This window comes from Pundamilia nyererei, unplaced genomic scaffold (assembly GCF_000239375.1).
Source record: "Pundamilia nyererei isolate P.nyererei 1_Seehausen unplaced genomic scaffold, PunNye1.0 scaffold00118, whole genome shotgun sequence".
NCBI classification, from domain to species: domain Eukaryota; kingdom Metazoa; phylum Chordata; class Actinopteri; order Cichliformes; family Cichlidae; genus Pundamilia; species Pundamilia nyererei.
The window spans coordinates 870,920-883,278 of NW_005187519.1; the positions used below are offsets into that span (position 1 = coordinate 870,920).

At 42.4% G+C, this 12,359-nt stretch overlaps 1 protein-coding gene across 5 annotated transcripts in view; it reads right to left on the reverse strand.

Moving 5' to 3' along the window:
• LOC102212933 (nck-associated protein 5-like) overlaps positions 1-12,359 on the reverse strand; it is a 179,164-nt gene that overhangs the window by 21,222 nt on the left and 145,583 nt on the right. For all 5 annotated transcript variants that reach the window (XM_005742237.1, XM_005742238.1, XM_005742239.1 and 2 more), the window contains 5 exons: positions 10,672-10,776; positions 9,547-9,735; positions 5,651-9,216; positions 4,958-5,063; positions 2,907-2,994 (listed from right to left, as the gene is read on the reverse strand). In XM_005742237.1, coding sequence (XP_005742294.1) covers positions 2,907-2,994; positions 4,958-5,063; positions 5,651-9,216; positions 9,547-9,735; positions 10,672-10,776 — 4,054 coding nt within the window. The remainder of the gene's footprint in view (positions 1-2,906; positions 2,995-4,957; positions 5,064-5,650; positions 9,217-9,546; positions 9,736-10,671; positions 10,777-12,359) is intronic.

A 12,359-nucleotide genomic window follows, 5' to 3' on the forward strand; every position in this document is an offset into this window, starting at 1 on the left:
AGGAGACGCTACCGGTAGACTGCAGTGAGAGCTGCCAGCATCTGAGCCAGACTCTGTCTCTCTCATCATGGTCACCTAAATGCACAGTAATGGCAGGTTTTGTAATAAGACAGATCGCGCTAACATAATATGCACTGTTAGTTTATTATTTACCTGCCGCATTAACGGGAGAGGACGTGCAAACGTTACCGCTGCTGCTGGGTTGAGATTCACGAGTCCGGAGAGCAGAATTAAAAACACGACATTCATTTAAGGTCATTGTGTGTTTTGTGAGCAAATGCTTTTGCATATTCGTAGTGTTTCCTCCCTTAAATGAAATATCTACTTTGCAAGTATTGCAAGTTGCCCTGTTGTCATCCGTTCTCGTAAAGTATAACCAAACTTTTGAGCGTTTGAGCCGCCATGTTTCCTGCCATGTAAATGACGCTCCGCAACGTGGTGACGTCATTCGGGGCGACTGGAATCGATATGGGAATCGTTTGCAAAAATGGCAAAGAATTCCAAGGAATTGAAACAGTGGGAACCGGTTCTCAACAAGAACCGGTTTTCGATACCCATCCCTAACGGTGGGTGCTGCTCCTGTCAGCTAAGAGCAGGAAACTGGGACTACAATTCACACAGGCTCACCAAAACAAGACAACAGATTATTGGATGTTTTGATGTCTGATCAGTCTCGATTTCTGCCACGCCATTCAGAATTTGGTGTAAACAAAATGGAAAACTTTGGGCTCTAAGTACCAACTGAGCTTGAACATGTCCATCCTTTTAAAACCACAGTGCACCTATCTTCTGATGACTGTAGGATAACACACTGTCTCACAAAACTCAGATAATCTCAACTTGTTGAATCTATGCCATGAAGAATTAAGACTGATCAGAAGGCAAAAGGGGGTCTAACCTAATACTAGAATTTACAAAACCACGACTCTGAGCAGTCGTTGGCGAGCCAACTTTCATAAAAGTCCACTGCTGGAACTCACCCCAGATGAGACTTTAACCCACAATCCCAAAATCCCTAGCATAGGAAACTAGTGCCTTATCCATTAGGCCACTGGGGTGTGCACACTGTAATAATGTAACAAAAACATTTTGTTCAGTGTACAGCCGGTACATTGTGGCTTGTTTATTTAAGCTGTCTGTGCTAGCAGCAGCAATCAAAGATTCTTATCCTTTCAGGAGCATCACAATGGTAAAGTAAGGTGTGTCTTTAAACATGGCATAGTTGTCGTTGGTGCCTTGTTGCAAAACTCAAATAAAACTGGTTTCTTGAACATGACAAAAAGTTCACTGTACTCAAAAGATTACCACAGTCGCCAGAGCTTAAGCAACTAAAAGCCCATTCACATGGATGTGCAAGCTGACAAATCTGCAGAAACTATGTGACGCTATCATGTCAATATGGGCAGAAAAGTCTGAGGAATGTTGCACCTCGTTGAATCTGTGCCATGAAAAATTGAAACAGTTTTGAAGAAGAGGGTCCAATACTTTTACTAGCAGTGGGTAGCTAATAAAGTGTCCGGTCAGTGTATGTTCACCAGCTGTGTCTGGTGGCTAGTTGGTTTTTTGAGGTTTTCATTCTCTGAAAACTCCTACCTATCACAGCTGAAAATGACACAAAAATTCTAAAGTTACATGCTTGAAAAAAGTACCCATAGGGCTTTGCCCTGTCTAAAAGGAACCACAGAGTCAGGAATTTCATCACCTTAAGTGACCTCTTTTACGTGCAGTACACGCTGTCCTGCAATTCTATTTTTAACATGCATGTACAGGTTGGCCCTCGGGTCTTTTGCATCCTCAGACAGCTGCTCTAAGTGGCAGCTCCAACTCGGCTTCTAAGAAGGACACATTTTTAGTGGTTTTCAGCTCCCTGTAGCGTTTCTGAGATTTTAGAATATACTATTTATTTTATTTGAAGTTTTATTTGCGATACTGTTCTTACCTTTACTTCACTTACATCTTTTATTATTTTCGATTTCTTCTCTCTTACAGTTACAGCACATATAAAGCACGAAATGGTTTGATAGTACAGCCATCCTAACCATTTGCCATCAGAATAAGCTATTTTATTTACAGTTTTAGTGTTCTCCCAAGTTTTGGCAATGAAGGAACAAATAAAATAATGATTCTGACTTATCTGCACACCCCTCTTTTCCCTCCAAAACAAACTGGCTGGGGTTATAACCCATCTAATTTATTTTAATAAAACTAAGAGAAAAAACAAAATCGCTACCCTGCTATCAGCAAATCTAAATTCACACCTGCAATAGAGCTACATTTCAAGAAGCATGCCATTATGTACTTTGAGATGAATCTGTGAAACAATTTGTCAATAACCCGGTGAGTGACAGCCGAGTAATGAACACGGTGCACTCCACATCCAGTAAACAGCACCTACACCCCCTCCTTCCCCTCACCGAGCTACAATCTACAATGTAAGTTTGTCGCTCTGCAGTAATAACAGTCATCATCTCATCTCACAATTGTTTGATGCATTTATTTTTTCACTTCTTTAGCTGCTCAGGCATTGTGAAACATCACCCGGCTGCACGTCAATCACCTGAACAGACTGTCAACGTGCCGTTTGCAACCGCTGCTATTTCCCCACAGTAATGGTGAGTCTGGCAGTGAGGGGAATCAGTTGGTGACGGAATTGAGTTGTCAGTCACATCAGGAAATTGCAACTGTAAAAATGTGTTAATGCTTTGTTGCACCGGTTGATTTTTGACAGGTTTAAGCCAAATGAAAACCTGTACTCAGTGAGATAAACACTTGCAGATAGAATATGAAACCCAGAGAAGAGAAGACGTGAAGTTTAGGCAAAGTAACAACTCAAATCAGAGAAGAGGAAAGATATTGTTCTTTTAAACTGCCTTTAGTGAAAGCTGAAAAGTAACTCATAGACTCACCTAACATGTGGTCTTGACAAGCTGCGTCTGGGATGTGTCCCTCTACATTTTCAGCCTTTAGGTTGATCTTCTCTGTCATTATGAGGGTCTAGAAAATGAACAAACTCCATGTTAGTGACAAAGTTATGACGTAAAGCAGAGATTTTAAACCTTTTTTCTGACACACCCTTAAAGGTTTGTCAGATAGACCTGAGAACACCTCACCATCCCCACTTTTCAAGTTCAAACACGTTTATTTGAAAATTATTTTAAACTGGAAACACTTTCAGCTTAGTAACCAATCATAGCAATTAAATTCAGTCACACCACAGTACAAATAGGACAGAAACCTTCTTGCTTGAACAGAGAAAATCAGTGGTTGCTCAGTAACTGCCCTGAATTTTTTCACATTGGTCAACTGATTGCAAGATGTTGCAGCAACCGCTCTCCAAACAATCCTAGTCTAGCTCAGATTGCCTGCAATCACTCTCAGACAGATTGGCATACATTTACTGGGAGTGGTCCCCAACTTTGAAATAACAGTGAAAGCCCGTGCTTTGAATAATTTTACTATAGTATGACTAGTATAACTGCAGCACTAGTGAAATATCCCAACTATTAGATGACTGACAGTTTGTTCATCTATTCTTATTTTGCTAATACTTTGCTAATAATTTAAAATGATTCATATTTCTAGCTAGATTGTGTAATGGTTTAAGCTAGTTTTAGCTAGATGGTGCAAGTTTTATTGCTCTTTCATTTCTTCATCTAAATTTTTATTTGATAAGTACGCTGTTAGGTCATAATTTCTCCCTTTTTAACCCTAATTTTAGCAAGCTACTGTGACTTTCCTGCAAAAAAATTTCTCTTGCTTATGCCAACATTTATCCAGGTATTTTGACATGCCTTTTCTTAATTTTTTATTACTTACGCAATCCAAATCCCTATACATGTTTATAGTTACATTTCTATTGCTTATCAATTAATTGTTTTTTTCTTTTAGATGAGTGGAGCTAAGCTGTCCACATACCCCAGGATACCTTCTGGATATATTAGACCGTATAGATGCAGCTTTGTTAGTATAAGCTGTTAACATTTATCAATTTAAAAGGCTTTCTTTTAGGTAATGTGCAAAAGAAAATTGTGGATGAAAAGGATCGGTTAAACCGATTCACGTACTATATGACTTTCCAGAGGACGGGACAAGCTTCTGGCTTTGTGAAATGTGTTGAAAGTTTTGTTCAGAAAGAAGTAAGGTAATTGTCACAGACTTTCTGCCATACTTTAATTAGGTTATTTTAAATATGTGGTTTTGGGGGTGGTGTAAAAGGAGCTTGTAGGTCATAAAGTGTGGCTCTTTTGTTGTATTTCTGTGGGGAGAAGATAGACGGAAAGCTTGGAGGATGGTATTAAATGGCTCTTTTGTCAAATTGAGTGTCTGTGATAAGGGGCTCCTCCATGTTATCAAAATTTCACATCATCTGGATTAAATTTCCTACATTATGCGGTGAGACTGTCATTCTTTCCCCCTGTTCAGACTGCTCCTTTCAGTTTCTTTTATTATTGCTGTCTCCCTTCTTTCAGTCGCTCTCAAGCTCTCAGGCTCTCCGTCATATTTTAGCATTTTGACTGACAGGTAATAAAGAATAAACCCACAAGGTCAAGATTTTAGCATTTTGCTTACAAAGTGCACTGATATGATTTACAAAATCAAACAGCTGATAGGAGCCTAATTTAAGTCTATACTACATCCACAGCCTGATGGCTGCCTCTATGCGAGATATAGCTTAAAAACCTTCAGCTTTGTGGAGACAACAACAACACAGGATTGGGTTTGATAATAAAAAAAGTAGGCGATGAATTGTAGGCTGAGTCAGAACACAATGCGAATCAATATTGAGCCTTCAGGGGATGTGATGGTGAAGAGGCAGAGGTGTTGTGGATCTGTTTGTGAACATGTTCATACTGTACAAGTGTGAAAACCTATGGGAATTTTGCACGTATGCGTGCACTGCAAACAAGCTTGCCCCAAAAACTGTAACAAAGTCCACAGTGCATGTTTGTCTACTTACAGCAGTATCTGAACAGATCTCCATATCTCCCTTCGTTTCGCTGTGTTTTTTGGGCGTGGCGATCCCAGGCGGCGATGTGGCCACGGAGTTGCCCTTCACAGCGGTCCTGTCAGGAAATAAGATTTGATCTGTTTTTCATGTCTGTGTGCCGAGTACTTCCTTTATCAACTCACCAGGTAGAAAGCGAGACTCCTGATAAATTGCGTTGACCCACTCTTTCGCTTCATGAACGCGCAGGTAAACACATGTGTGCACGCACACAGACACACATGGAAATGTCATCGCACGGTTAACAACCTGCATGAAGTGGTACTTCACAAGTGTTTGAAATCTGTCAGCTGGGTTTTTGAAGAGGAAAATGAGCAAAGAGAGTAGATGACTGTGGCTTAAACACACAATAATCCTGAGTGTTGCTGACTATGTGTCTGATCCCCAAACTGTTTATGCTCACTAGTGAAGAGTCACACCTCAAACAGACAGCTGCTGTTTGTGTTTCTCTGAACACACAAGCTTAATGTAGGGATTGCTCATGTTTAATGTAATAGAGCTACTACTTTGCTTCTGAATCGTTGATTCACTTGGTAGAAAGGCATCTCTGAGAAAGCTCGGTGACAGGAAATAATCAGCACAGCATCCGATCAATTAGGATAATAATACTTGATTTTCTTAATGACAAAGGTGTTGCTAACTCACCTGCCAAGAAGCTCTTTCACGAACTGGTCTTTTCCAATAAAGGCCGTCGTGCACTGGATCTGACTGGCAATCTGACCCATCTGATTGTTGCAGTGGTCCATAATGGAGCTAAGCTTGTTGTTCATCTCAGACAGACCCTGCACCTCCTGGCTTTCTTTCTGCTGATTATCATTTTTCTTCTTATCCTTCTTCTTGTCAGACTTCATCTGTTTGCCTCCAAGAACTGATCCGATCTTCAGCTCTTTCTTCTCCTCTTTTCCCTTGGGAGAGTCGGCTTTTTTAATACTCAGAGCTGGAAGTTTGCTCTTACGGAGGCCGAACCAGTTTGCCAGAGAGGGACCCGTCTTCTGTTTGGCCTCGGTGGCAGCGACTTTCTCCTGTTCTTGACATTTCTGCACGTTCTCCTCAATTCCCATCATGACTTTCTCTTCAATAGTGGTGACTGTTGGGCTGATTTTTTTCTCCTCCATATCTGGGTGTTTGTTTGGGGAGTCCGCCTGGGTTTTGACTTCCCTGCTGAAGTCTGCCTCATTAGGGAATGCTGCTTTGTCTTCTGTCTCTCTAACTGGATTTTCCAAGCCGTAGACACAAGAGGATGGAGGATGAAATTGTGGATGAGAGGCAACCTTCGATGGCTTACGGATGTTTAAACCAGTCCGATCACTGATGGGTAAACTACGAACCACTTTATGAGAAGGTGACATGACTGCCTCCCCCTTCCCTGTGCCCTGTGACCCCTCAACTTTAGAACCCGATTTGAAAGCTCTGTCAGGGAGGATGCCGTGACTATTTGACCCTGTCATGCCTCCATAGTGGCTAAGTCTTGTCCTTGGAGAATGAACAGGGCTCTCTGCTAACCCAGCACAGGTCGCTTCTAAGGAACTCTGTCTCGACAGAGAGTTCCCCCTTTCCCCTGAGTTGGTAATGATCTGAGTTCTGATTTTTCCCGGCCCATCTAAGGAATTGATGCTTGGTTTTTCAATGTAGTTGGTGCTGAAACTCTGGCTACGAGCTTTTGCCCCGTTCATCCCTAACGCTGGCTTTAAATGAGGTTTGGCAGTAATAGATATGGACCTGCCAAAAAGCTGACTACTCCTTTTCCCATTATCACTAACACCCCCTTCCTCTGGCACCATAAGAGCTTGTAATTCTTCTTCCAGTAACCTACACTGGACTTCACCTTTCCCCTCTGTAACAGACATCTTGGATGGCGAATCAATATTGTACTCTGTCTGCAAGTTGTCACACTGGGCAGAAGCATTTGAAGTCACAGTCTCCTTGGAGACTGAGTTGATATGATCTTTCTCTTGTTTGCCTGGTATAGAGGGACTATTTTTATGGCTAGGAGGAGACTTTAAAAATGCCTTAAAGCCCATTGGGATGCGAGTCTTTGAGGCTTTTTCTGCTAGGTTAGGGGACATAATAATAGAGCTGTCTAAAGCTTTGCCAGTTTGTGGCTCTGCCTGACCTTGAGGTGTGTCCTGAAGTGAAACAGGTAAACTAATAGAGGTCTTCTGCACTGACTGATGGACATTTTTATTAGCAGATCCTTTTTTGCTTGCAGGTGAGTTCTGAAATGAGGACCCTCTGAGGGCACTGTAGGGAGGAGGGACATTCTTCGAGGTTTTAGGTGCGGTTTCAGGTTCTCGAGCACACCCTGAGTTTGCAGAAGGGAGGTAGTCTTTCGTGGTCAACCGCTTGGAATCGCCTTTAGCAGGTGTCTTAGTCATGGCAGGGGACTTTTGAAGGTGCTGACTGGTTTTGTCAACCAGTTTCTGAGGTGCAAGTGCAGTCCCGTAGCCTGCATCCAAGTCTAAACAGTCTTTATCCTTGATGGGTAGCGTTGATTGCATATTTGGTAAAAGTGAGGTGTGGTAACTTGGGGGTGGACCCCTCACAGTGGTTGGCGACCCCTCGTAATTTGGTCTGATCAGTAAAGAGGTGGTGCGGCCCGGGGGAGGGGGAGGAGAGGGGGACCTGAGTTTATTTTTGCTGTTTTCACAGTGTTTGTCTCTGGTTGGCTGTTCGCCGTTGTCAGCATACTCCAGGTGTCTCCTTGAGAGGTGAGGGGAACTCGATGAGGCGCCCTTATTCCATTCGGCCCTGCTGGGGAGCTTTGAGTTCACCGCTTTTGGGCTTTGAATACAGGTTCCTGGTGTCTTGATGAATCTGGACATTTTAACTGTCGGAGAGGAGGGGGACTTCTCCTGCCCAGGGGGTCCTGAGTTCCCGCTGTTACTTGATTCAGTGGCAGAGCCCTTAGATAATCTCAGTGGGGATCCTGAAGGTTTATTACTACCAGGTATCTTTGAACTACTGTACTTGGAACCAGCAGCATCATTCATGGGAGGGATGGAAAGGCCTTTACTAGCTCGGTTGCTTGGTGGTTTGATAAGTTTCCGTTGTGGAGTCAGCTGCATTGATAGCCTCTCTGCACTTCCCTCCCTGCTACTGCTTTGCTCCCTTGGCTTGTGGGTCCTGATCTGATATTCAGACGGCTTCTCTGGAGACTCAAGAACACTGTAGTTTCTTGATTTTGAGGGTTTCTGCTTTGTTGGCCTCTCTTGGGGCACCAGTTCTGTGTAGTCAGGAACTACTTTGCTACCCTGAATGTCTTTTTGAGTCCCAGCAGCTGCTGCAAGTTTCTCTGCACAAAGTTCAATAGGCTCTCCTTCTGCATCAAATATTGCCAACACGCTCTCCTCAGATTGGGTGCATTTGGCCACTTTGGGCTCCTTAATCAGGCTGAAAGGCCTGGGTCTTCCATCTGCAGACTGGGTACGAACCTGGTCTCTCTGCAAGCACTGCTGTGTAATCAGCTTGGCAGCATCTCTTGACAACCTCTTCGAGTCCCTCTCGGCTTGCTCTGGTGGCTGGCTAAAGGACATTCGGATGTCACTTGACTCAGACTTTAACTCCTCCAGATCATCCGCATCAGACAGACGGGGAACTTCTGGTTCAGTAGGGGTGAGGTGCAGCTTCGATGGTCTCGTAAAAGCTGATATCCGCCCTCGTTCAGGGAGAAGGCTGTTAATAAAACTCATGAGTCTTTCAGGCTGCTCCTTTGAGTCATACCCAGAAGGGTGTTTAGTAGCCACAGGACTTGAGATAGTGTCACCTCCGCTGTCTTGCGTTCCCTCCCAGCTACATAAACTGTCTGAGATGCTGTGTGAGAGCTTCTTACAGTGAAACCAGTTGTCCTTGGTGGGGATGTTATCTCTACAACTAGAATGTGCCAGTTCATCATCTGCATCATCAGAATCATAAGCGAACTTCTTTCCCTGAGCAGTTCTCCCCACATGGGTAGGCCTAGACACCCCTTTACTGCTACTCTTGATGCCCAGTGAGTAGATGCCCTCATTGGAGTTCATGCAGTCTTTGTAGCCTGACTTGGAGACCTTGGAGGAACAGGAGGAGCTCCTGTGTTTCCTCCTTTGGAGCTTTCTCAGTCCTTCCAGTATGTGGCTCTCCTTACGTCTTGTGGGGAGGTGCTCCTCCTGAGCAGCACAGATATTACTAGGGGCTGACGAACCCAAACTCAGCCTCTTCTCCCACGTCAGAGATGACTAAATGGGAAAGAGAAAGGAGGCAGAGTCAGTCTCTGTGTAGTAAGAACACATATTCTTTAGTACGTAAAGCAATAGAACTGAGAAAAGCAAATCATAATGTTGGCTTTTGCGTGCAAGCTATTTTTATTCCACCACATATTTTAAATGCTTGGAATTAGGATGGTGCAGGACTGTCTTTAAATATGAAATCGCACATTTTCTCAGAAGCTTTAAACTCCAATTGGAAACATAATCAGGAAACTCATGCATGAAGGTTGTGGGATTAATTAAGGTCTCGAAATAAAGACTAAAGCACCCCTAATGAGCCTGATGAGCGAGGTGGTTTACCATTTTCCCACAGGAGCGTCCATCATTCCAGGTGTACGAGCCGCTGGAGAATTCACTGCACGCGCTCGACAGCGACAGCTCACTGCTGCTACAGCTGCTGCGTGGGTACACGGGGGCTGGCACTGTCAGGCTCAGCTGGCTCAGACATTTGGCCACAGGGAGACCTGCCTTTCCATTCAACTGAACCTCCTATGACACAGAAAAGAGGCGACATAGCATTAAGATGGAGTCACTTACATGGCCGCTTAACAATGTTTGTGAGTTACATAAGCTTTCCTTTAGTCCGACTAGACATCAAAAGTGTTTATGTGTTGGGTACTGCTGCATATCTAATTGCCATCATGCTGTTGATTTTGTGATGAAAGGTATTGAAGAAAACCTTGAGACACCCAATCAAACATCACAGAAAAGTCGACTAAATTGTCGATGTACTGCACTTTTCAAACTTAAAGAAATACCGATATCAATCATCTTTTGTGTGCAATCACCACACCGCGGCAGATGTTTGTCCAATTAGCATTTCCCTGAAGACAATCTGACAATGACAGTGGAGTTTAAGATGAGGAATCTGATACATCCATGGCACAGTTTTCAATTCTCTAATCTCACATTCGTGTGCGTGTCACTTAACACGGCTTATTTAAGGATATGTAGAGGTTTTGCTCATCCTGATTACAAGATGATTCATAATTCGCTTTTCAGCCATTATTATTTCATTTTCCTTTTTTGCTCTGATGGCACGCATTAGGGTTTATCAGGTGGCATCCTCAGAGGGGTAAAAGGGCAAAGGAAATGGAGCAAACTCATTTTCGGGCCTTAATGCATAATATATAAGATGATTAATGTTCCAGAGTGTCCTGTGGAGTCATTTTTACTGAAGACGAGTCTCAATCGATGGTTTTCTGGTAATATGACAAGGATATATCCCTCTTAGTGCCAAGTGATACTGCTGGCTTTTCCTGCTGAGAGCACAGGAGGGGTCACGGATTTGGATTTTAGATCTGTATTTTAATATCTTGGAATGATTTCTTGATGGGAGACGGGGGTATAGTTGTGCTGCAACACTTGGATGAGTTATATGGGTAGGAGAAAAAAAGTACATTTAATGTTTCCCATTAGGCTTACATTAGAGGGGGAGTCTGTATTCCTGGAAAGTAGGAAAGCCTTGCTTCTCTCTGGCTCCAGGAGCAAATCTGCTGCAGACAGATCCATGATCCGAGAGTGGAGTTTCTGAAAGTCAAACGGGAAGTACACGCAAAGATGAATTTTTGACTTTGGGGGATCTCAAGAGGAGCATCTGAGATGACAGAAGAGCATAATTGGTATGAAGATCTTTATCAGTACTTTATGCGGCGCACAGCATAGCCTGAAATTCCTTTTTGTAGCATCTCAGCTGGGTGTGAGGATTTTGATCTGAGTATTGTCTAAATCTCCCTCGAATGACAAATATTAAAAGAAAGCAATTAAACAAAGTAATCATTTGAGTTCATTTTTTAAAATCTCAAACAACTGCACAGTAGGCTGAGGCGGAGCAATATTTTTACCTATCTGATTCCCTCCACTGGTGCCAAACGGAGCCCCGATTCATCCCTCTCTCTCTCAAAGTCATTAATGTCATCGTCCAGAAAAAAAAAAAAAATAATGTGAATAGGAAATAATTGCATCAGGGAGTTTGGGATTGCTTTGATTTTTTTCCCCTTTTTTATTTGTGCTAGTCTCTTCTGTTATTTCACTCTCATGCTTAAGAGGGAAGGATACAAAACCAAATACATTTCCACATATTAATCCCAGAACTTAATTACACTGGATTCCCTGAGCTCAAATTAACTTAAACTAGAAATCTGCAGGAACAGAACACTTGATCTTGTGCTGCATTTCCTGCCAAGGGTAGAACTAATGCTCACTTAGGGAGTATATGCATGTGCTTCTACGCACTGGTCGCTTTGTTTTCTTTTGTTTTTGTTTTTGTTTTAAAATTCAGTTTCTACCATTAAAGTAAGTGGCGACTCACATGCTGTGCACCCCTTGAAGAAAATAAATTGGGTGTTATAAAAGCAAAAGTCACCCACGGTAAATGGAAACTGAGCTTTGAAAATGATCTCCTCAAATTTTCCTTCAATGGCATGAACGTTTTAAAATAAAAATGGTTTCCAATTTATTTACTTCCATAAACCTCTTTCCCAACTGTGTATATCGACTTGTGAAAAGAAAAAATACACGACTTCTAATGACACCAAAACTTCCCTGCTTTCTTTTGTCTCTTTAGAACAAGTAACCTGTGTTGCATTCATTGTGGATTTTTCACTCCAACTTCAGACAAAAAAAAATCCAAAAGAAAAGCTGCTTTTTGTATTAGAGAAAGCCTGTGAATAAGCTGTTAGCGTGACTGATTTTTGTACCATCAGCGACAAGGTGGTAATTTGCCATGGAAACAGATCGATGCCCATTTTCCATGTTTCCTCTGAACAGACTGTATAGGGACCGTATTCTTTACCATTTGTAAGATTTATAAAAGCATCCGGCTTTAGATGCTGGCACAGAGTTCTTTCTAACGTGTTCAGGTTTCAGTGAGTTCAAAAACAGTTAAGCTACAGGGAGGATTTCTATCTTTTTTTTGCCTGTTACAGATCAAAACGTAACTTTTAAAATGATCTTGCCGAACACTCATCAGATTTATAAATATAAAGGGTTTGTTCTGTGCCCTGGAAAGCTTAGGAGATCACATTCTTTCAAAAGTAAATAAAGGCAAAAGTAGTAGTAGTAATATCGTGCAGTTGTACTAGTTTGGGCATATATATATATATATATATATA